General features: G+C 50.5%; 1 protein-coding gene across 1 annotated transcript in view; it reads right to left on the reverse strand.

The window, feature by feature from the left end:
- Positions 1 to 22,153, reverse strand: part of cdkal1 (CDK5 regulatory subunit associated protein 1-like 1) — a 164,112-nt gene that overhangs the window by 115,698 nt on the left and 26,261 nt on the right. Inside the window, exons 5-7 of the mRNA XM_062465209.1 lie at positions 3,500 to 3,596; positions 2,261 to 2,309; positions 992 to 1,112 (exon numbers count right to left, since the gene is read on the reverse strand). Of these exons, the coding sequence (XP_062321193.1) occupies positions 992 to 1,112; positions 2,261 to 2,309; positions 3,500 to 3,596 (267 nt within the window). The remainder of the gene's footprint in view (positions 1 to 991; positions 1,113 to 2,260; positions 2,310 to 3,499; positions 3,597 to 22,153) is intronic.

Genomic DNA, 22,153 nt, shown 5'->3' on the forward strand with positions numbered 1-22,153 from the left:
TCCTGTTTGACCTGCTGTAGGTCTGTCCTCCTCAGTGTTCCCTGCTTGTTCTGAGAGAATCAAGAACACCCTGTCGGTTGAAGGTTACCACGGCAACAAGACAACAACCTGAGACAGGGAACGGCAGCAGGAAGTTGCTCCCTGGCGGGTGACATCGGGGATGGTATGAAACCTGAGTGGAGGGAAGTGTTATGCCATCAGACTTGAGTCAGAGAGGTTGTCAGTGCTGCAGGAGAACAAAAGGCTCTTTCAGGCCTGGCCTCTTGGATATAACACTCCAGAACGTTCCGGAGCCACAGGTAAAGGACAGAGTCATGGAGTCAGGAGTCCTGACTCAGGACCTTGGAATCCTCTGACTAAGATGAGGATGGAGTCAACAAGACTGCTCAGGTTAGGTGGTTGAGGTAACTGTTAAGGTAGGCGCCGAGGTGAAACACTGCAAAACTCTGGAGTGTGCTGGATGCTGTGATAACTGCTGTAGGTGAGGTCTACATGGGCAGTTTAGGAAAACACACACACACACACAGAGACAGACACAGACACAGTCCAGCATGAAGTCAGTCCATGTCTGTTCTCAGAGCTAAGGCTGTGTGTTCATGTCATGAAAACCTGATGCCATTTTCGGAAGCACAACAGTAATGAAAGCCTGGATATAGAGGGACCTGGGACCTGGTAATATATTGCTCCAAAAAGCAAATATGTTTAATCTTCTGGCACACAGCAATGAAGCGTGCAGCAATACACACACACACACACACACAAACAGAGATCACAACAAATTGAAACAATCAGGAGCACAGAGGGGATTCGATGGCTTGGTTGGAACGTGGAGTGTGTCTGTGCGGTGTGTGTGTGTGCGCGTGGGTGTGTGTGACAGCAGGAGGGAAGAGAGAAATTGAATTCTCAGGTGATGCTGAATATTTTATGAGAAAGGGACGAGAGGGGCGTTTTTCAAAAGGAGAGAAGAAAAAAAATGAATAAAAGCGCTTACCCCGTATTGATGGAAATAATTTCTATGAGGGGGTTCTTCCTAATCTTGGGCAGATCCAATCGGGCCCCACCCAGACGCTTGCCTTTTTCCTTCTTCTGACCCAGCAGACGCACCGAGTGACCTTCGCATCAAACACACAAAAAGGAAACAAAAAAAGAAAGAAACTTCACTGGAATATATTACCAAAGGTCTGACACACACACAAAGCTAGAAAGTGGAGGGGAGAGAGATTATTTACACTGAACTACACTTCCTGACCTCTGTTCACTTCCGTGAACCCGGGGAAACTTCTGCTTTCATGACAATAACAGAACCCAGAGAGAACTTGAGACATGGGGAGTCCCACCCCACTGTGCTCTCCCTCCCTCGCTCTGGCAGAAATACGGTCAGATTCTTTGAATCTCTCATCTTCAACCCACACTCATCTCTGCTGGGGGACTTTCTCTCTCTCTCCCTCTCTCCCTTCCTCCCTTGTCTTTCATGGATTGCCAGCGTGAGAGGAGAAGGAAGGAGAGAGGGATAGAGGGAGGTGGAGAAGTGCTGGGGGGGGGGCGGTGGGGGAGCTCTGGAGGAGTGGGAGCGGCCTCACCTGTCCACCTGATCACAGGAGGAAGAGGAGGGAGATGACAAGATGGGCCCACAATCCCACATGATTGTGGGGATGGAGTCAGAGAGAGAAAGAGAATGAGAATCCCTGAAAGCTTAATGGCAGCTTGTCTCACAGGGAAAATATTTACAATGCCAATTATTTCAAAAAGAGTGTTCATTCTGCCTTTCTAAGCAGTTTGTATTCTAGTGCGCCACAATAGATATATTTAGGGGTGTCAGGTGGCTGAGCGGTTAGAGAATCGGGCTAGTAATCAGAAGGTCGCTGGTTCGATTCCCGGCTGTGTCAAATGACGTTGTCATGTCTATTGTGAAGACACCATCAAATCTCTCTCTCTCTCTCTCTCTCTCTCTCTCTCTCTCTCTCTCTCTCTCTCTCTCTCTCTCTCTCAATGCTTAGCTGCCAGGCGTGATGGAGGGATTGGAGGAGGCAGACAAAGTGAAGGCCATGAGCACAGATAAACGTGTGCAAAAGGGGGATAGGGGGGGGGGAACCGCAAGCTTTGTCATGGAGGAGAGGAGCTGAGATGAGAATGGCAGCGTTGCTGCTGAAGGGGCCTGGCGCGAACAAAACACTAGTGAGAGAGACTCTGAAAAACCCAAGATTTCCGCTCCGAACCGAGCGGTGGAGTTCGACATTCACTACCTGCGTGGGGGTCTCACCTTTTATGGCCTCGTCCACCACCTCCACCACTCTGTCGATCTGCTGCACCTGGAGACATGCAGGTGGAGAGAGGAGGATGAGCTGGTGAGGAAGGTCAGCTAGAAGAGGCAGCGCTGGAAAGGCTCAGAATAGACTTTATAGAGTATCTATATCCTATGGGTCATGTACAGCTCTGGAACCAATTAAGAGACCCTGGCAAACCCTTCTGTTTCTCACTCAAAGTTGTCCAATCTCAACTTGGACTGCCTGCTTGTCTGTTTGCCTGTCAGTTTCCCTTCGAGTCAAATCAAAGTGATGTTGGTTTAACTGGCTGGCTAGTAAATAAGCTTTGTTCAATTAATCCGGAGGCCCCACAACCACGGACGGTATACGTTTGTTGACTGTTGCCGAGCTTGTCTGCTTAATAAACATGAACATCAGATGTTGCATTAAATGTTCTATACCATGAATAATGTAATCAGATTCAATAAAGACGTACATCAGCCTGGGGTGCTGAACACACACCAGCTGGTGAGTTTATTAGAGCTGGGGACCTCAACCACTGACCGCATTACTCATTTATATATTATGTACATATTATCTATGCCTTTTACACATTTACATACTATCTACCGTTTCCCTGTATATCCTTGAGGGTTCCAATAACACTGGAATTCCAAATTGGAATGCCGTTGGTGGGATATGCAAATGCATGTGTGAATGGGGGGTGGGGCTCATTTGCATGAGGCGATTGTGATACCTTGATAAAAGAGGGAGTGGTGACTGTAACTGCTGTCACCTGGCTCATTCACCAACAGTCAAAAGGAGCCTATTGTTTAGCCCGGTGGCAGACCTAACCCTTTGTGTGGATGACAAGCCCAGGGGAGAGCGGGCAGCCCCAGCCATGCCAGGGCAAGTCAAGCACTTATCTTAGGCACGCTACACCCTGCTAGGTCACGTCTCTGGGTCTTGATTAAAAAAAATAAACACGTCCACCAGGCAGGAGAATGGCAGGTACATTCTAACAACAGGTAGCCTGTACCCCAGAGACCATCTCACCTGAGCAGGTAGTTTGTAGCTGTGTGTTTGTGTGTGTGTGTGTGTGTGTGTGTGTGTGTGTGTGTGTGTGTGTGTGTGTGTGTGTGTGTGTGTGTGTATATATACACATACAGATGTCAGGTATATATATACGCTGCTGGAGACAGAAGATACTGGAGCTAGCAGGTAGTTGATGTGTTTATCTGGTACTGGCGACCCACCCCTATGATGCTGAGGCCTTTGAGGTAGTCCATCCTGGGCTGGGCCTGGGGAACACACCCCGCCAACACCACCTTCTTATCCTGCTCCTGGGCCTTCCTGGAGTACACACACACACAGAGATAGACACACACACACAGAGACACAGAAAGATTAGTTAGGTGTACGTTCCCTCAGTTCAATGACTGAATGTATGTACTGTATGTATAAACCAGTTACGCTACTTAAAATAACCATATTATTTCAACAATCCAGTCCACAAACAACACTGAACCCGTCTCATCTTACAGGCCAGAGAACCTTCTGAAGTGATCCCTGACAGTGGGTAACCCAACCAGAGCACAGGAGCACCCCTAGTGGCAGAGTGCCCACATTACACTGTTTATCATCTCGCCTCAAAGGCCAGCCAAAAGCCCCCTCGCTCTCTCGCGCGCTCTCTCTCGCGCGCTCTCTCTCGCGCGCTCTCTCTCGCGCGCTCTCTCTCGCGCGCTCTCTCTCGCGCGCTCTCTCTCGCGCGCTCTCTCTCGCGCGCGCTCTCTCTCTCGCCCTCTCTCTCTCGCGCGCTCTCTCTCTCGCGCGCTCTCTCTCGCGCTCTCTCTCGCGCACGCTGTCTCTCTCTCGTGCCCTCTCTCTCTCGCGCTCTCTCTCTCTATCGCGCTCTCTCTCTCGCCCCCCTCCACTCTGAAACGGCCGCTGGGTGTCAGAGACAGAGTCGGGTCATCTCTGGATGATTACAGAACGCTCCGCTCCGACATCTTCATAGCGAGAGCGAGAAGGACACTTAACCCCTGACCTTTGAGCATGCTAATGAACAAAGGTCAGGAGCCTACTGAAGGGCTCATCTCTCTGGCTCGGTGTCAAATCACGAGCTCCGACTGGCCTGCCTTAAGAGTGAGGACATGAGGAGGGGCAGGAGGAGGAGAGGAGGAAGAGGAGGAAAAGGATAGCAACGGGGGGGGGGGGGTGAGGAGAGGAAGAGAGGACAGCATCAAGGGGAGGGGGAAGAACCACGATGCTCCGACGTTCATTAGGGACATCATAAGTGTTTGTTGTGTGTGTGTGCTCATCCTCCTCCACACAAGGTTCTCTGGTTGCGGAGCTGAAACATTTTAGCGGCAGGGTGTCAGCCCAAAAGAGACAGTACCCACAACACACATCCAGCCCCTCCAGTTCCCATATTAACAGCACGAGCTTAGAGTGCCGGTCGAGACCCCATTGTAATCCACCTCTCATGTCCAGTACAGTAGACACACACACACACACAAACACACACACACGGTCATAAAATAGACTGTAGGCTTTGGTTCTGAACATGGGTTGATAAAACAGTCTCTGTAGGTCTGGGAACATCCTGACCTCTATATGGTTCTGCTTGATCTGGGAGGACATTTTGTCCACATTCATTTGGCTGATTCCCAATCAAGCCATATGTACACTTCTGACACACAGGACATGCCTCATGCATGCACACTGTCTATAGCTGCCTGGCACGTGCCATTTGGAGTGGGCAGGGGAGGGGGTGGGGGCTGCGGGCGACGTGCAGGATGCACGCACCAAGGCGACGTGTTCGCTTGTTTTCTCCCTGTCAGTGCGGAGGGGCAACATGCCAGGGCTGCCCCCCCCCCCTCCTCCCCAAGCCCCATCCTGCCGCCCTCCTCCCCTGCAGAACTGAAGCAGGTTCAAGAGATCTCCAGCTGATCTCCCTGGACATCTGCTCCCATGCGGGTCACTGGGGATGCACTCAGCCTCGAAACCATCCACCCCCCCCCCCCCCCCCACCACCACCACCCCCGTCCGCCCGATGCTGCACCAAGACGACCTGATTGGCTGCGTTTCCCCCTTGGGGTGTCTGGGCGACAGCTCAGACGCGTCCGTGGTGATTCGCTGTGTCATCGTGCACAGACGGGGGAGGGGCGGGGAGCGTCATAGCCCGAGCATGATGTGGGGGCTCTCCGAAAAGAAAGTCTTTAGATAGCAGCATGTCACTACAGACCACTACGGAGACGAAGAGGAGGAGGAAGAGGAGTACGACAAGTGGAATTGTAGTATAAAACATTCTAAGTTTTGTAGTGTGAACAATTGTAAGTCCTGAAGTGGGAAATTTCAAGTCCAAAAACAGCACTGGAACTGAAAAGTTTGATGCAAAGTGTTTATTGGACTCCAGGATGACAAAGATTCCAACAAACAGGAGTGTGGTCCCGGGATCAGACTGGTCTGTTTTCTCCGGACATTACCCTTATATATTTTCTCCCTATCATATTGTGTTATTTTGCTATTTGGTACTTACAGTTGGTCCCTTTTTCTGTGGGTTTCTGATTACAAATGCTGTACTGAGCTGGCACTTTGGCCTTACGCACATTTGGACATGTCCAGGCCCCTGTATGGGTGTCCACACACTGGCCTTGTCTTTGAACGGAGTCTGTAGTCTTGATTAAGACTAGGGTGCTCACGCTTGTTTTTACACAGAGAAGATCCTCTCAACATAGGGCTAGTGCTGACCTTAGTATGACAGCTCCAGACACGCTTCTAGGAGTCGGGCCATAAATGCACGTCATGAATTATGGCTAGGCCTCTGCATTCCTACTAGTGGTCTTTTCTCACATCTTCCTCTGACACCAAGGTCTCACACTTAGGCTCACTAACATCTATAGTTCATAATCAGTCCACAGCTTAACATGTGGTTTCCAATAATACAGACTATAATGTAAGGGTTGATTGATTCATTTTCAATCAGATAGTTCCATAATCGTACCCCGTCTTCATCGTTTCAACAGCGTGATGTCAATGTCCACGTCAGAATGAGGAGGAGGAGGGAGCTGGGAGTCTCAGGGAGCTGTGGAGAGCGCGCTGGGGGGGGGGGGTCCCTGAGGCTGGCTTTCCGTGGCCGTTCACAGCACAAGCTCTCTCCCCACCTCTCCTCTCCTCTCACGCACACACTCACTCCCTTCCCTACCTGGATCCCTTCCTCTCTCCATATCTCCCGCTCTCCCTCCCTCCCGCTCTCCCTCCCTCCCTCCTTCCCTTCCTCTCTCCCTCCCTCCCTCCCTCCCTCCCTCCTTCCCTTCCTCTCTCTCTCCCTCCCTCCCTCCCTTCCTCTTTCCCTCCCTCCCTCCCTCCCTCCTTCTCTCCCTCCCTCCCTCCCTTCCTCTTTCCCTCCCTCCCTCCCTCCTTCCCTTCCTCTCTCCCTCCCTCCCTCCTTCCCTTCCTCTCTCCCTCCCTCCCTCCCTCCTTCCCTTCCTCTCTCCCTCCCTCCCTCCCTCCCTCCCTCCCTCCCTCCCTCCTTCCCTTCCTCCCTCCCTTCCTCTCTCCCTCCCTCCCTCCCTCCCTCCTTCCCTTCCTCTCTCCCTCCCTCCCTCCCTCCCTCCTTCCCTTCCTCTCTCCCTCCCTCCCTCCCTTCCTCTCTCCCTCCCTCCCTCCCTCCCTCCTTCCCTTCCTCTCTCCCTCCCTCCCTCCTTCCCTTCCTCTCTCCCTCCCTCCCAGTAACGACACCGATCCATCCCAAACACACAGGAGCGTCAGCAGCAGCCAGCAGGTTCCTCACACTAAACGGCCGTTCAGACTATGCATATGCATGAGGGACATGGGACTAGACCGAGGCGATCTGGACTGAGCCAGTATGGATTGAGGCGGTTTGGACCGAAGGTGGTCTGGCCATGGAAAAACCACAGAGCGGAAGATAACAGAGAGGTGAACAGAGAGGAGGTTCCAGGCAGCCAATCCTGATGAATCATTCAGACCGAACCGACAGGAACACTGCTGGTCCTGCCACAGATGTCGGCTTCTTATTTAGGTCCTCTATTATTGATCAGCCACCGAGAGAAACCGTGTCAGAAGGACTATCTGCCGGCCCGCACAACGCAGTTTGGGATCGGGGTGAATAATGCAAACCTGGTTTAAACTTTAACGGGCAAAAGCTGCCAGATCGAAGAAGGACACTTCTCACTCACTGAGGAGGGAGGCCTCGTTATAAAAGATCTACTGGAAGATTTGGTTACGCTTGTCCAGAGGACCTCCTGTCACTCAGGCAGCAGGATTCAAGTCCAGCTCGGGCTCACAAGAGGAGGGGAGGAAGGGAGGAGGAGAGGAGGGGCAGCAAGGAGATCAGGGGGAGAGAGCATGCAAGCAGAGAGCCTGATAGGAGTATAGGCAGGGGGCAAATCTTGTCATATCCACGCGGATCACATCTCTGGCCTGTAAAAAAATAAATAATCAAATTTCTCTCATTCTCCTGAAGGACTGCTACTCCCCCCCTGTTGAGGGTGATCTGGTGGGAATCTCCAGGCAGTGAGGGAGTGAGGCCAGCCTAGCAGCCTCTCTATGGGGAGGTGGAGGCCAGGATAGCAATTCAGAGATCAACAACAACAAATCTCTGGTTAAATTCGGAGGCTCCTCCATAGCACCTAACTATACCACAGGATCACATCTGCGGAGGCTTTCAGCTCACATGTATGTGTACAGTAAAACTAAACTGAACACATCATAAATATTTCATGACTAAAATGGCATTGTATTCTTGCTTGACTGGTTCACAATCAGACATCTGCAAATAAAAGCTCGATTTGTGTTCGAAATAAAAAAATATGAGAAAATTGCATTAGTGGTGACCACCTGAGAACAGGTCACCTCTGGGAATATTCTTGTTTGTGGGTCACGTGAAAGGAAAAAAACCTTTATTTATTTTACCGTCGAAAAACAACAACAACCCAATGTGCCTTGGGGGACTGGTAAACCTGAGCGGCTGAGGAGGGAATTCAGCCAAGGAGAGCCCCCCTTCACACAACGTTTCAAAACACCAAAACCATCTAAGTCATCCGGATCAGATAAGCTGAATGTTATTCCTGATATTGAAAACGGGAGCTTTCACTGTGTGCAGAGTGTGTGGTGATTGAGGCAGCCGGGTCACAGGTCACAGGCACGCATGAATCATTCAGCTGAACCGCCTTCCTGGGGACCCTCTAGATTGTGATGGGGCTGTGTTTGTTAAGATGAAGCAGTGCTATGTGTGGTTGTGTGCGTGCGTGTGTGTGTGTGTGTGTGTGTGTGTAAAGAGGTTGTTTTGATCCTAACCATAGAGACTGGGGAAATGAATTTCTAAGATCACAGGGGAAAATGTGTGTGGAGGGGGGGGAGGGCGTTTTTTTTTTTTTTTTTTCACGGTTTGCCACAACTAGAATAATGTAAGTGTGAACGCAGCCAATCGAGTCAAACCCCCCCGCCACGTCCCCAGCTGAGCTGGAGGCCGCACGGACACTGGCCTGGCCCAACACTACCTGGAGACACACACACGCACAGTTTTCAAGAGCCTGCCAGAGCAAAGATGAGATCTTCCTTTACAACAATAAACAAGTAAGCAGCAAGCTGTGGAGTTTTACAGCACTGGTGTGTGTGTGTGTGGGTGTGTGTGTGTGTGTGTGTGTGTGTGTGTGTGTGTGTGTGTGTGTTGGGAGTTGGAGACTGAAAGCTCATTAGGGACAAAAATAAAAGTCAATTTTCCTACTTAATTTCCCTGGCTGATGTTTCCTCAGCATAATGGGGCTGGGCTTATCGTACTCTAAAAGACCCTTGTTTGGTGAATCATTATTTATTCTAAACAGCATTCTTTAAAGGGAGGAATGCATGCACAATGCCAGCTGTCTAATTAAATTTCTGCTCAGTCCCCCTCTGCCTGAAAATTAATTTATAGAATGAAAAACTGTTTTATTTTTTCCTTCTCTCTCTCCTTGTCAAATGTGTGGAGCAATTAAAATAAGAAGGTTCAAGGAAAGGTTCATTACATTAAAAAGGGGAAAGAAAGCTTGGAAAAAGGGGAAAGATGATTTTAATAAAGACAGATTCTGTGAGCTGCACTTGTTATACCGTATATTTCTGCTTCCCGGGGATGAAAGGGTTTTTTTCTCCCGCTCTTTTGTTACGCTGGCGTTTCTCGTCTGTAGCACATCTCTCTTCTCAGCTTTGTGTCTCACAAGATCCTTTCTTCATGAAATATTCAACTGTTAATGTGTCCAATCCCAGATGAGGCGCCGCCACGCTGCGGGGCTCGGGAGCACCTCGAGCTGAACGGGGGGACGGGCGAGGAGACGGCTGCAGGGACAATCACTGTCATTTACCCAGCCCGAGGAAGCAGGGACGGCAGCTTACAGGGTTCAAAGTTCATAGTTGCGACTGAGCTCAGCTGAAATCCTCCCGTAATACATGCCACTGGGGTAGTGCTGGACTGCATGGCGGTGATTTAGGGAGAGGATTGTGCTTTCATTATTTTTTTGCGCTGGATTCGTGATCACACTTTGAACCGGAGAACTTGAGAACAGGCTGCTGGCACATACACGTTTCAAACTCCTGTTCTATAAATCCCATCCATCCATCCTTTCTTATTTTCTTACATCCATCTGTCCATCAATCATGCCATCCATCCATCCATCCATCCATGTACTTTAAAATGAAGGGATAAACAAAACTATCCAGGGTTCGTAAAACTGCTGGTGTCATATCTGGCCCCAAAAACCCACAAAGCCACAGGAATACAAAGTCTGGCAGCAAGTTCTTCAATCAATTGGATTTCCAAATTCTCCCCAGTAGAAAGTAAGACCTCAAAACTGACATGACCATCCATCTCAGAGGGCTCTCAGCGTCTCCTGATAAGCGACGAATGCGGTAATGGTGTTTGTGTGTCTGTAATAAATTAACCAGGGTGGCTGGAGCGGGGAGGGTCAGAGGTCACGGGGAGCTGATGGGAGGTCACACTCTGCTCGGCTGGTGACAAGGGTGGGGGTCTGGGGGGTGGCTGATGGTTGAATGTCCTAGGGGCAAGGGGTGATGACCGTGGCAGGAGATCAGACACATGATCACATATGGGCCTGCCTCGTCATTAAAGCAGCAGGTATAGCAGGGACAGATGGATCAGAACCATCCTGAGGGAGACCCCTGACTCGTATCAGCTCCACCAGGGCGTGGAGAAACCCGGTGCCTGATGCCTGATAGGTGCATACAAGGAAAAACACAGAATCCCCTCTAGGTCGGAAATCCTTCAAAATGAGCCATGTGGCATTTTTTCTGACTTAACGAAAGGGAATAGAAAAACTCAAAGTTCAAAATCAATCACTTTAAAAGCTTAATTTGGTGCCAGTTATTTCCCATGGAGCCCCCCTGTCTCTGAGTGCTGTCCCCTGCAGGCATGTGTGAGGGCAGCCCCGAGTCACTGAGGACCCTTCACTACTCCAGCTGTGACAGGACTGGAATGAGCAGGACTCTCCCCTACGGGCCTAATTGATTCCAGAGGTGCCCAACACACCACCCCCTCCTCACCCCCTCCTCACCCCCCATCCCCATCCCGCCTACACATCTGGATCCAGGTGCGTGTGTGTTTCTGTGGCGGGGGTGGGGGTGGGCAGGGTTGTTTTAAGGGGTTTAGATTCGATTTCCTGGACGGTCGGTGTGCCAGGCATCATAGATCACACTTTCGCTAAGGGAGAAATGAGCCATTTTGATTGGCTGTGGACACTACTTCCTGGGGCTGTGAGTCCCCACATGAAGGACCTCTCCTGCAGTTGTGGCACATGCACACTAGTCAGTTCTACTGCCCTTTCAAACGAAGGGTGGCTAGAGAATATCGCAAATTTGAGAGCCTCCCCTCTCCTCCAATCTCTGGAAACTCAGGAGCCGCTGGACTGTTTATTTCACCACTAGATAGCCTACGGCCAATGTAACCCCCCCCCCCAAAAAAAAAAAAACAGGGGCGAGGAGGGAATGGGGACCACACACACACACACACACACACACACACACACACATATACCCACACGCATGTTCCAGGGTAGCATCATTAGAACATGACTGGGGATGAGTGTCAGAGGAGATCCCTGTTAGCAGGTTGTCACCTCCCAGCGACAGGCCCTAATGAAAGCGCCTGTCCTGTACTCCCCCCCACCCACCGCCCACCCCCCCCAAACCATGACACTGCCCGGAGAGGAAGATGAGGAGAGAAGGCCAGCAAGGAACAGGAGGAGAGGGGGAGAGGGAGGGATAATACAGGTGAAAGTGCTGTGTCTGCAGGGAGAGAGAGAGAGGGGGGGGGGGGGAGAGAGTAAGGGAAATGAGAGAGACTGGAGAGAGGTAAATATAGAGGACAGGAGACAAAGCCAATCACTCCTGACTGCCGCCCTGCAGACACACTGCCTTGGGGATTCCAACCGACAACCCTGTCCACCGACACTAACGGTTGTTGTTGTTGCAACTGTTGCCGCTGTCATGTTCTCACGCTATCAGAAGCTCTCCGGCAACTGCTAATGCACCGTCTCACTGTTCAAAAGCACGCTGTTGTGAAGGCAGCTGTTGTGGACAGCTAACGGAGCGCTGACCGTGTTTGCCATCACCCCTTTCCCAGGACCAGCAGCTAACACAGGAGGAAAACCCAGGTAGACCCCAGAACCCGTTTAGATCTTAGAACCCAGGCGCCCTGGAACCATGGAGGAGTACAGCGTGTGCGCCTCCTCTCACGGGGGTCGAACCCCTAACTGTAGTCTGCCGTGTCTTAAGCTAACCCCTTTGGAAACACGATGGAGAACAAGGGTCCTCAGAATATCAACGAAGAGCTGGACTGGGAGTTCTCAAGTTCTCAGGGCGCTGCTCAAGAGACAGGGGATCCCTGGAGTATGCTCTCCATCCAGGAAGACGCCGATGAAGCCTCCCCATTGGACATCTGGAGAGGGAGGAGGGTCAAGTGTGCTTCCACCTGCGCCCTGTCACACAGACATGGGAGCCTTCTGGAAATGTGACGCCAGCGAGAGGCCGGTGGCGGAGACACGTGTGCGCGATGGGCAGCTCATGTACGTGATGTTCTGACCATAATGGCCGCATTTTTAAATCTAACCGGATCAGATCATACAGCTCCCGAGTGGGAAATTCATTTGCACGCCGTTAAGGAGTAGCGTCACACATATGTGACGTCACACATATGTTAAGGAGTAGCGTCACATATGTGATTCTGAACATTCCAACCGACTATTTTCCGATAGACAAAAACTATATGACAAACGCTATAGTATGGCTTCAAAATGTACAATTAGGAGGCTAACAAGTAACACTAGCAGGTAGTAGCATTGCTACGAGTATTATGCTAGGTTGCTAGGTAAGGGAAGCTAACTAAAACTAGCTAGCTTTCGTTTTGGAAAAATAACTCACTCCTTAAAAGGGGGACGTTGTTATTAAGAGAAGGGTTACGGTGTTGGGAGGAGGGGGGGTGGGGGCGGTCTAATTGCTGTTCCAATAAGAATGGACCACGATCAGAGCTCTGTGGGTGTGTTTGATGCTTCACAGGAGCTAGGATTTTTACACACGCACACGTGTGAGCGCACGCGCACAGACGCCGAGCCGAGGAGCTCGGTGAAAAGAAAGACACGGGAGCTAAAGAGCATTCAGACAGCCCTCCGTGAAGCACTGCTGGGTGTAACGTGACTCAGCGTCAGTTGGCTAGTGTCGTAAGTGCTCTGGGTGTTATTAACGACTTCAGCCCGTGTCAGACTGCCAGAGTGGATTACATGACTGCACGATGCCTTAGATAAGAGTGTGGAGGCGCGTTCTACCAAACTGCTCTAAAGGCCGTTTAAACTGACCCCGCCACACTGAGCAGAGAGCAGATAAGGACTGCAGCTCCACCTGGGAGCCCCAGTTAACCACATTTCTAATCAGCCTGAGTGGAGGGCATGTTCCCTTTACTCCTGGGTACGCCCTACATTGTAAGTCTATGAAAACTATTCTCAAATCACATCAAAGCCATTTCGCCTGTTGAATACTGAAAGCCTGGCGGTTCTCAGTGAGAGTCTAAAACCGTGTGATGGGGAAGCTGGTCTTAACTTGTGAAGCAACCTCATACAGGCCTTCTATTACAGATGGTGATAATGGGGTTTCCATGGAGACCATGCTGGGAAAATAAATAGGGACTGGGCACAATTAGAGAGTAGCAGGGGAGCGGAGACACTAATGAAACAGTTACTAACTAATTATGCGTCTCTATAAAGCCGGGCTGAAGGACCAGGGAGCACACTAAGCAACCAGTACACTCGCCCGGCATCGCTAGGCTTGGCTCAGGCCACGACCAGGCTGACGCAACTCGCCTGAAATGGAAGAAAATCAAGATGATTTAAATGAGCTAGACTGGGCTGTGATCCGTGGTGTGAGGCCATCTCTCGCTGTGCTTCCGGGATCTACAATCACTCTCCTGTACGTTAACCAGACTGAACGATTTATCCATTTCAGGGAGAGAGGGGGAGAGAGAGAGAGAGACAGAAAGAAGAGAGAAAAAGAGACAGAACGAGAGAGAAAGAGAGAGAAAAAGAAACAGGGCGAGAGAGAGAGAGAGAGAGAGAGAGAGAGAGAGAGAGAGAGAGAGAGAGAGAGAGAGAGAGAGAGAGAGAGAGAGAGAGAGAGAGAGAGCAGTAGAATAACAAGTGTGTGTAGTAAACCTCTGGGGGCCCTGGCCAAGCCTGGGGGTGCCAGGACCCCCATTACCAGGTCCCGACCCTGGGACAGGCAGCACCACAGAGACTGGAGGGGAAAAGAGCTGGGGTGGAGCTTGGGCTACAGGCTCAGACTGCCAAACGGGGAGTGGAGCTGGGGCTGGGACTGGGGCTTGGCATCTATTGAAGATAGAGGTAGAGGCTAAAAACTAAAGCTGGGGTCAGAAACTAGACCTAAAGAGCCTGCAGGGCTGTGGTCGAGATGGAGACTGGAGTTGAGGTTGATTAGATTCACCAGGATGGCGTTCTCTCTGGCCCTCAGAAAGCCCTGGGGTCCTACTGCAGGTATTAACCTACATGTTTAATAACAAGCGAGCATATAGCGCAGAGCACCTAGCGGTGCATGGCTGGGAGGGGGACTGGCCAGTCACAGTCCAGGTCTCTGCTGCTCTGGCTCTGATTGGTGTAATGAGGTTGAAATAGGTTGGTAGAATGACCCCAGGGTGGTGTGTGTGTGTGTGTGTGGGGGGGGGTGGTAACCTGGGGAGGACCTTCCAACACAACCTCTCTGTGGAGACTCTATGTCAGGAACCTCGATGATTGTGGAGGTTTTAGGAGGAGTACAGCTTCACCGTATCGGTCATATAACAGACCAGCACACAATGTTTATGACGGCAGGTTATGGATTGAACTCTCGCGGGAAACAGAACGCTCAGATGGCACAAACTACAAAAAAAGAAAAAGAAAAAAGAGGGCACCTCTATACTATCATCTTGCTTGCTTCTTGTCAGCGCCCAACAGAGCGCTGAATAAACGAGTCCTCCTGGAACCTATGGCAGCAGGACATGGCCCGCTCTGCAGCTGCACACTGCTGGTCAGGGGATGAGTTTGGCCTCACGGGTCCTTCTCCCCCCTGAGTGAACATCATCGCCCCTTCATAGGTTAGGAGCGGCCTGGGGATAAGAAAGTGCCTGGGTAAATGCAAACAAGAGGCTAGTAGATGATGTGTGTGTGTGTGTGTGTGTGTGTGAGAGAGAGAGCACTTGTGTGTGATTAAGAGAAAAGGAGCAGAGCCGAGTTTGCTCAGGGTCTGAGGACTGGTGACTGACACCAGCCCTGGGCAGGGGTCGCAGCCGTGAAGCACTGTACATTAGGACACACACACACACACACGCCCATACATACATACACGCGTGTGTTCGCAAACATGTATGACCTCCTACAAAACAGAAACATGGCTTTCAACCAACATTTGAAAGCCATGAATATGCATGAACGAGCATGCACGCAAACAAATAAACATGAATTAACCGAGCCAGGCATCAACACACTGGGGGAGTTGGTTCACTCCACGGTCAGAGCGGAGTGCGCTGGTGCTCGCTTGCCCACATCGGCCTCCCACAACAGACAACGATCCCTACTCCAGTTGCAGCATGGTAGGAACCGTCACTATAGGTTATGTGTTTGAGCTCCTCAGCGCCAACCCCCCCCCCCCTCCATCTTTAGCCTGCATCTGAAATCCCCCCCCCCCCAGGTACCCTGCTAAACCACTAAAGGTCAATAGTGCGTGGCTGTCACGTCGCATGATTTCATCTATATTATGAAAACATGTCTACCCTATAGAGTTTGCACACACAAACACACACGATCCAGAACATTTTCAAGTGATTTCATCTACACTTGTCAGCCGAACGTCTTGCCTGAAGGTGTTTGGAAGCTTCTCAACAGCTCCAGAAACCCGCCGGAGAGAAAATTAGTAAGACAGAGAGATAGAAAGACATCTTCTCCAAACCAAGAAGTCCCCATGTGTCCTGTATGCTACACTAGAACAGCAGCTTTGAGAGGAACGCTTGGTCTTCGCTGTGTGTGTGTGTTTGTGTGTGTGTGTTTACGCTCTGTCCTTGAGGAAGCAGGTACACTAGATTCATGTGGCATGTAGAGCCCGACCGATATATCGGCGGCCCGATATTATCGGCCGATATTGGGCATTTTCCAAACTATCGGTATTGGCATTTATAATGGCCGATAAATGTTTTTTGTTTTTTTTGTATCATTTATTTTATTGTGTTTTTGTTCAATGGACTTTAAGTTTCATATCTTAATTTTTATACATTTTATTTATCAGAAAACTGGATTAACATATTATTTTAGTGAGGAAATAACAGGAGTCAGATGGCTGAGCAGTTATGGAATCGGGCTATTAATCAGAAGGTTGCTGGTTCGATTCCCTGCCCAGTCAAATGACGTTGTGTCCTTGGGAAGGCACTTAACCCTACTTGCCTCGGGGAATGTCCCTGTACTTAGTCGCTCTGGATAAGAACTTCTGCTAAAAGTGACTAAATGTAAACTACAAATAACTACAGTTAGGGAAATCAGTTTGTTTTGTTACGCGTTTCTGGATTTGTCAAATATCTTTTCATATCGTCCGATATCGGAATATCGGACTCTAGTGGCATGGATTCACACAGGACAGACATAGAAGAATGGGAATAGAGCAGTTATTGTACGGAGGAAGCACAACGACTGATCTAGAACTCGGTTTGTCCACGGCCTCGGTGGGGACACCTGCAGCTCATTCACGACGAAGAACCAACACCGCCCTCCATGCATTCTGCTGGATGAATACCCCTCCCACGCCTCCAGGCCCACGCCCCCACCCCCTAGCCTCCTGCCTGCCATGCCCCAGATGAGAGCAGGCCTGCTGGGGGAGGCTAGGCCAGGTGGTCTTGTATGGAGCTCCAGGGAGTCTTATTCAACCATAAGGGGCTGAGTCTGGAGCATTGTCCCTGCCAGGGACACCCTTCCCTGGGCCTCTCCAGCCCGGGCCTCCCCTCCCAGTCCCCAGGCCATCAGCCCCCTAGACCATAGCGCACAAATGGGTAACTGTAACCTCAACAGACGCCCGGTAAAAGAAGGCAGCTATATTAATGAGACAAGAGTATTCTTCCTACAGTGAATAGGGTGAACCGATAGCTTTTTGTTGTCCGTTTGCGTGAGGGAGGGGGGCGAATCCTGGCTCGGTAACTAAAGCCTTGTGGTTAACAGGCAACAGGTGGCAGGGCAGGAGTCATTCTGTCCACGTACAGTACGGCTGCAAATCCTGCTCTTTGTGCTCGTTAGTCGAGGGAGTGTGGGGGCCCTGCCTGCACCCCCCTCCACCAGTCCAAACCTGTTCTCCCCAGGTGTGGTGTACTGTAGGCACACGCTGTCCCTGAGCATGCCTTCTAAGCTGGTCAAACTCAACTGAACTTTGGCAACTCTGAATCCTGTAAGACACTTTAAACATCTTGAGCTAACTGACTGTTATCCTGACTAATGGGCTGGTTGCCACACTGCTTATCTTTCCAGTAGTTCCAATTTGCTGATTCAAATGCCCCTAAAAAGGCGGAAAAAACATCAAAGGCCACACTGACGAGGTTTAAACTGCCTTTATTGTGGATGACCCTCGACAACTCCTTTCTTGTCTTGTGTTCTCTGCCGTTGCCATAACAAGCACAAAATGCCCAGTTGCAGAAACACTAAACAATCTCCCAACGCCCCTCTGATCACCAAACCTAGAGTAAACACAACACACCAGTGTGGGAAACCTCCGAATGCAAACAAGAGCTGTATTCTGCATGCTAGCGTGACTAGGAGCCTGCCTTAGGGGCACTAACTCTGCACGCAATAACAAACAGTAGGTTGGATAGAGAGAGACAGAGGGAGGGAAGGAGGGATGGAATAAAGAAAGAGTGTAAGAGAAGAGTAAATTGAGAAGGCACGAGAGAGAGAGAGAGAGAGAGAGAGAGAGAGAGAGAGAGAGAGAGAGAGAGAGAGAGAGAGAGAGAGAGAGAGAGAGAGAAAAGAAAACAAAACAGCAGAGTAAAAGAAAGACAGCGAAGGAGTGATAAAGCGCCCCCGGAGCAAACAGGAGAGTCATGTGTCTGGCGGCCCTGGGCCTGGGGCAGGGGGCCAGGGAGCAGCAGGCCAGGTAAACAGGCCAGATTAAACGTGGTATCTCCCATCTGTCACCTGCACAGGCCCAGGACAACACTGGCAAAAACAGGCCAGATTAAACGTGGTATCTCCCATCTGTCACCTGCACAGGCCCAGGACAACACTGGCAAACACTCCCATCTGCACCGAACCATCAGGAGTGTCTCACAGGCCTAGGGTGCTGGGTTATTTCAGCCCATCCGTATCAGCTTTCCGGCCTGACAGGTCAGGGAAAGTTCACTGACCGTGTTGTTGACGGAAACTTGTGGGCTTTCCTAGTACTCAGCGGGAGGGCTTGGCAGCAGAAATATCTTGACAGGCTGTAGTCTGTGTTCTGTAGGACGTGTGTCAGACCTATAGCTTTTCCTAAACTGCGGTGTCCAGATTCTAACCAACACCCTCCCTCTCTCCCATACCTAATCATGTATAAACTTTGCAAGGCTCTGGCCCCTATCAACCATCAGGCCTTGAGCCTTGCAAAGTTCATACGTGATTAGCTATACATGGGGTCTTGGCTCCACGCTGGGGTTTTCTACTTAGGGTGAATTAAATCTCCGTTCGGAGACAGGCTTTAACATGATAACGAGGGGTGATAAATCTTGGCGAAAGGGTTGTCGCTTGACTTCTTTGTGAAGGGGTCTACTTAGTGGGCTGACCCCTGTGGTTTGGTGTAGGAGACCCCGGTCCAGCGGGACCCCAGATGGAGGCGGGACCAGGCCGTTAAGAGGGGCAGGACCCTGGGCTCACATCAGTCCATCCAGGAGGATGCCTGCTGTAGTGGCTCCACTCCACGTTCTCCAATCCCCCTTTTGCCAAGCCGTGAAACCTGACTCTGGCGGTCGGCTTACTTTCTCTTTCTTTCCTTCCTTCCTTCCTTTTTCCTCTTCTTTGCAACCCTTCACGTACTAGCGCCTTGTTTGCTTATGTTCATAGACCTACTGCTCTGCTGAATTCCACAGAACAAACACAGCCACTGTCCCTTCACGGAATTCAACTAAAGAGGAGCGCCAGCCGACATGTCCTCGCCACGCCGGCTACGGGACAAATCCTGGTTCAGCCTCGACAGAGGAGAGATGAGAAGTGAGTGCCGTGAGGGGAATAAGGACCTTGAGGAATTCAAAAGAGCTTGTCAGCCATAGAGAAGAGGAATCCAGCTCTTAAAAGGACAGGAATGCAGGCGCCCATGTTCTATGCAGTTCCTCTTCTGTTGCATTCTATGGCTGTGTTCATCGGTCCAGCCTTGCGCACTCTCAGCTCAGGGGACAGCCTTCCTGTGTGTCCGTAATAGGGGTTTAAAGGCTTTAAGCTGTATGAAAAAAATCACAAAAGCAGTCTCCACAGGAAAGTTTTGAGATAATAAGATAAAACGTGTTTCCAATAAGTTTGCAAACAGTAGGCCTCGGGTGTCTCGCTCAGTTTATATTTTGTATCTTAGATTATTTTAGAGAGATTCGTCAAAACGCTAGTTCTGGCTGCACCTGCTCAGATTATGAGCTCATTAATCATCTAAAAGAAACCTTTATCACTCATACTTGATCATCCACGTTTCATACTACCTTCTTCCTCAGAGTCAATTACCGAATACAGGCCCGTCTGAAATATCTGGAAAGACAGGGAATCAACAGAGCTCGAGCAGGATTTGGGTCACTTGTGTGAGATGCTCCTCTGCGGCTCCTGAATCAGCCCCATGCTGGGAGGGGATGTGGCAGGTTGTTTGCGAGGGGCGTGAGGGAGGTGTGGCTGTGATGGGCCGGACAGGGCAAGGGGGCGTTGCTGGTTCAGCAGCTTGTCTCAAACGATTACCTGCCCGAGTGCTGCGTACGAGGAGCTGTAGCCTCGCCGCCATAGAGCTTTTCCAGGGGCTGGACGAGGCCTGGAGGTCAGGCCTGCCTTGGGCTCGCTGGGCTAATACAGCGATGAGGGGGGCGGGCTGAAGGCAGACTAAAACCCTGCAGAGTCTATACATTAATGGCCAATTATGTGGTGTGAAGCTACGTGGCATTCAGAAGGGTAGCTGGACAATCCTTAATGGATATCAAACAATCCCGAGGCTCGCATCTGCAAAGGTCAGTGTTGCTGCGGTGGTGGTGGCTGTAGTTGTTGATCTAAACGCAACATTCCTGACCTTACTGTCAATCAGGAATTTGTCCAAGTAATGGTAGTGCCAGCCAGGCCAAATACCATGTCTAGGCATCTGAAGTGAGGTCCCCTGTGCAGACCACCCACATAAACGCCTGACAAGCCGTTTATGAGTTCCTTCGTTTAAAATGTGTTTGCGTATGCCTGCCTACAGCCCTGCTTTCAACTCTCAACCTCAATCAATTCTCCTGCCTCCATTTTCAACACCCCAGAAGCTCCTTCTGTGTAAATATAGCAGAAATGTAGATATGTGTCGTGTGTCCTGTTTCAAGAGCAGGCGGGTGCAGTGGCGGAGTTTAGGAGGGAAGGGGAACTGCGGGGGAGAGCAGGATGAGGGCAGGGGCGCCCCGGGAGACCGGCACCAGACAGTTTAACACCTCTCATGTGTAAATCCCTCCTCTTCAGACAAACAAGGGACCTGTTCCAGGAGATGATTAACACTTGTGACAAAAACCAAAAAAAAAGCCAGTCTGCTCTGTGTGTGAGAGACAGAGACAGACAGACAGAGAAAAAGAGAGGAAGAGAAAGAGAGACAAAGAGACAGACTTGACAGAGAAAGATGGATGGATGGACTTCTCCATGTCTAGCCTCCCCCGAAAATTCCGTGGTTGGTGGGCTGCACATTCACCCCCCACCCCACAGACACTGGGCCAGTATGTACCGTCTATAGGATCCACCCTGCCATGAGTATACATAATTAACAAACACATACACTGGATCTCCTCCAGGAGTTCAAAGCGTGTATGTCCATCTTCAATTAACATTGAAAACAAAATCTCTTTTTGTTCATAAATATTAACAACCATATTGAAACAGACGCAAATGCCCGATGGGAATTTCAATTGAGACGAGTATGGGATTGTGCCCGGGCTGGTCTGCGGTGTGCCCTGACTGGCGTGTTAGTGGAGTGGGCTGGGTGATTACACGGCGCTCTGCGGATGCCTCTCCTGCTCACTGATGCGAGGACTCCTCTGTTGAATAATGCTGTGGATCAGGCAGACCCTTAACAAGGCGTCGACGCTAATAGCCGTGTTAGCATTTCAACATGAACACCATTTGCATTCCCTTCCATCGAGTGATCTACTTTGACCCCCTCAGAAGGATCCGTCACTGGGGGAAGAGCTGGAGACAAGGGCGTTGGAGGTTTTCCAAGGGTTCCATGTTGGTAGGCGGGCCACACGCTATACTCTCATTAGCCAACCAGCAAAACGCATCGTTGCTTATTGCGGATAATTTCTCCTATTCTATTAAGTCTGTGCAAGCCCAGAGCACAACGCAAACCCTGTATAATGGTGTTTACTAAGAGACAAATGCAACAGTCTCTGCTCGAGCCTATGGGTGGCTGGCTGGATGGATGGATTGATGGTTGGATGGTTGCGAGGGAGAGAACGGGCAGCAGATGAACGTGAGAGAAGGGAAGCCAGGGAAAGCAAGCCTGATCTCTGGCATAACATGTTCCGAAAATACATACGGACAGAAACATTTAGAAAATATGGAATAAACCTGCTTGTCGAGCTCGAATAAAGGTTAACAACCTCTGGAATATATCCTTGTGTGTGCGTGCACATGTGTGTGTGTGTGTGCACATGTGTGTGTGTCTTAAGTGTGATCCTCTGGAAACTGGGCCAGCAGGAGAGTCATGTGTCTGGCGGCCCTGGGCCTGGGGCAGGGGCCAGGGAGCAGCAGGCCAGGTAAACAGGCCAGATTAAGCCTCCTTCGTAATGTTCGCTGGCAGAGAAACCGTCACCCTGTTTGCTCTCTGGTAAAACGCATGCTAATGTCGCTAGCACCGCAGTAATCAACGACAGTCGCCTCCCCGCGGCATGCATTCCTCACACACCATCTCTCCTAGACATCTCTCAGACTCTCTCACTCCAAGCTCTTTCTCCCAGAAGGCCCCTTCCCTCCCTCTCTCCCTCTCTCAGCAAAGCATAAAAGACGGGGTGGCATTGTTCTGTTTTGCCTGAGTGTCTGAAGCTAATTAGAGAAGGTTACTGAACAAGATAAAAGATTGTTTCTTTAGGGGGAAACTTGGGTTGGCTTCCAAAACATGTTGAACTCCTGGGCCAGGCACAACAACCAATAACTCCC

The sequence above is a fragment of the Osmerus eperlanus genome, chromosome 7, assembly GCF_963692335.1.
Source record: "Osmerus eperlanus chromosome 7, fOsmEpe2.1, whole genome shotgun sequence".
Classification (NCBI taxonomy): Eukaryota; Metazoa; Chordata; class Actinopteri; order Osmeriformes; family Osmeridae; genus Osmerus; species Osmerus eperlanus.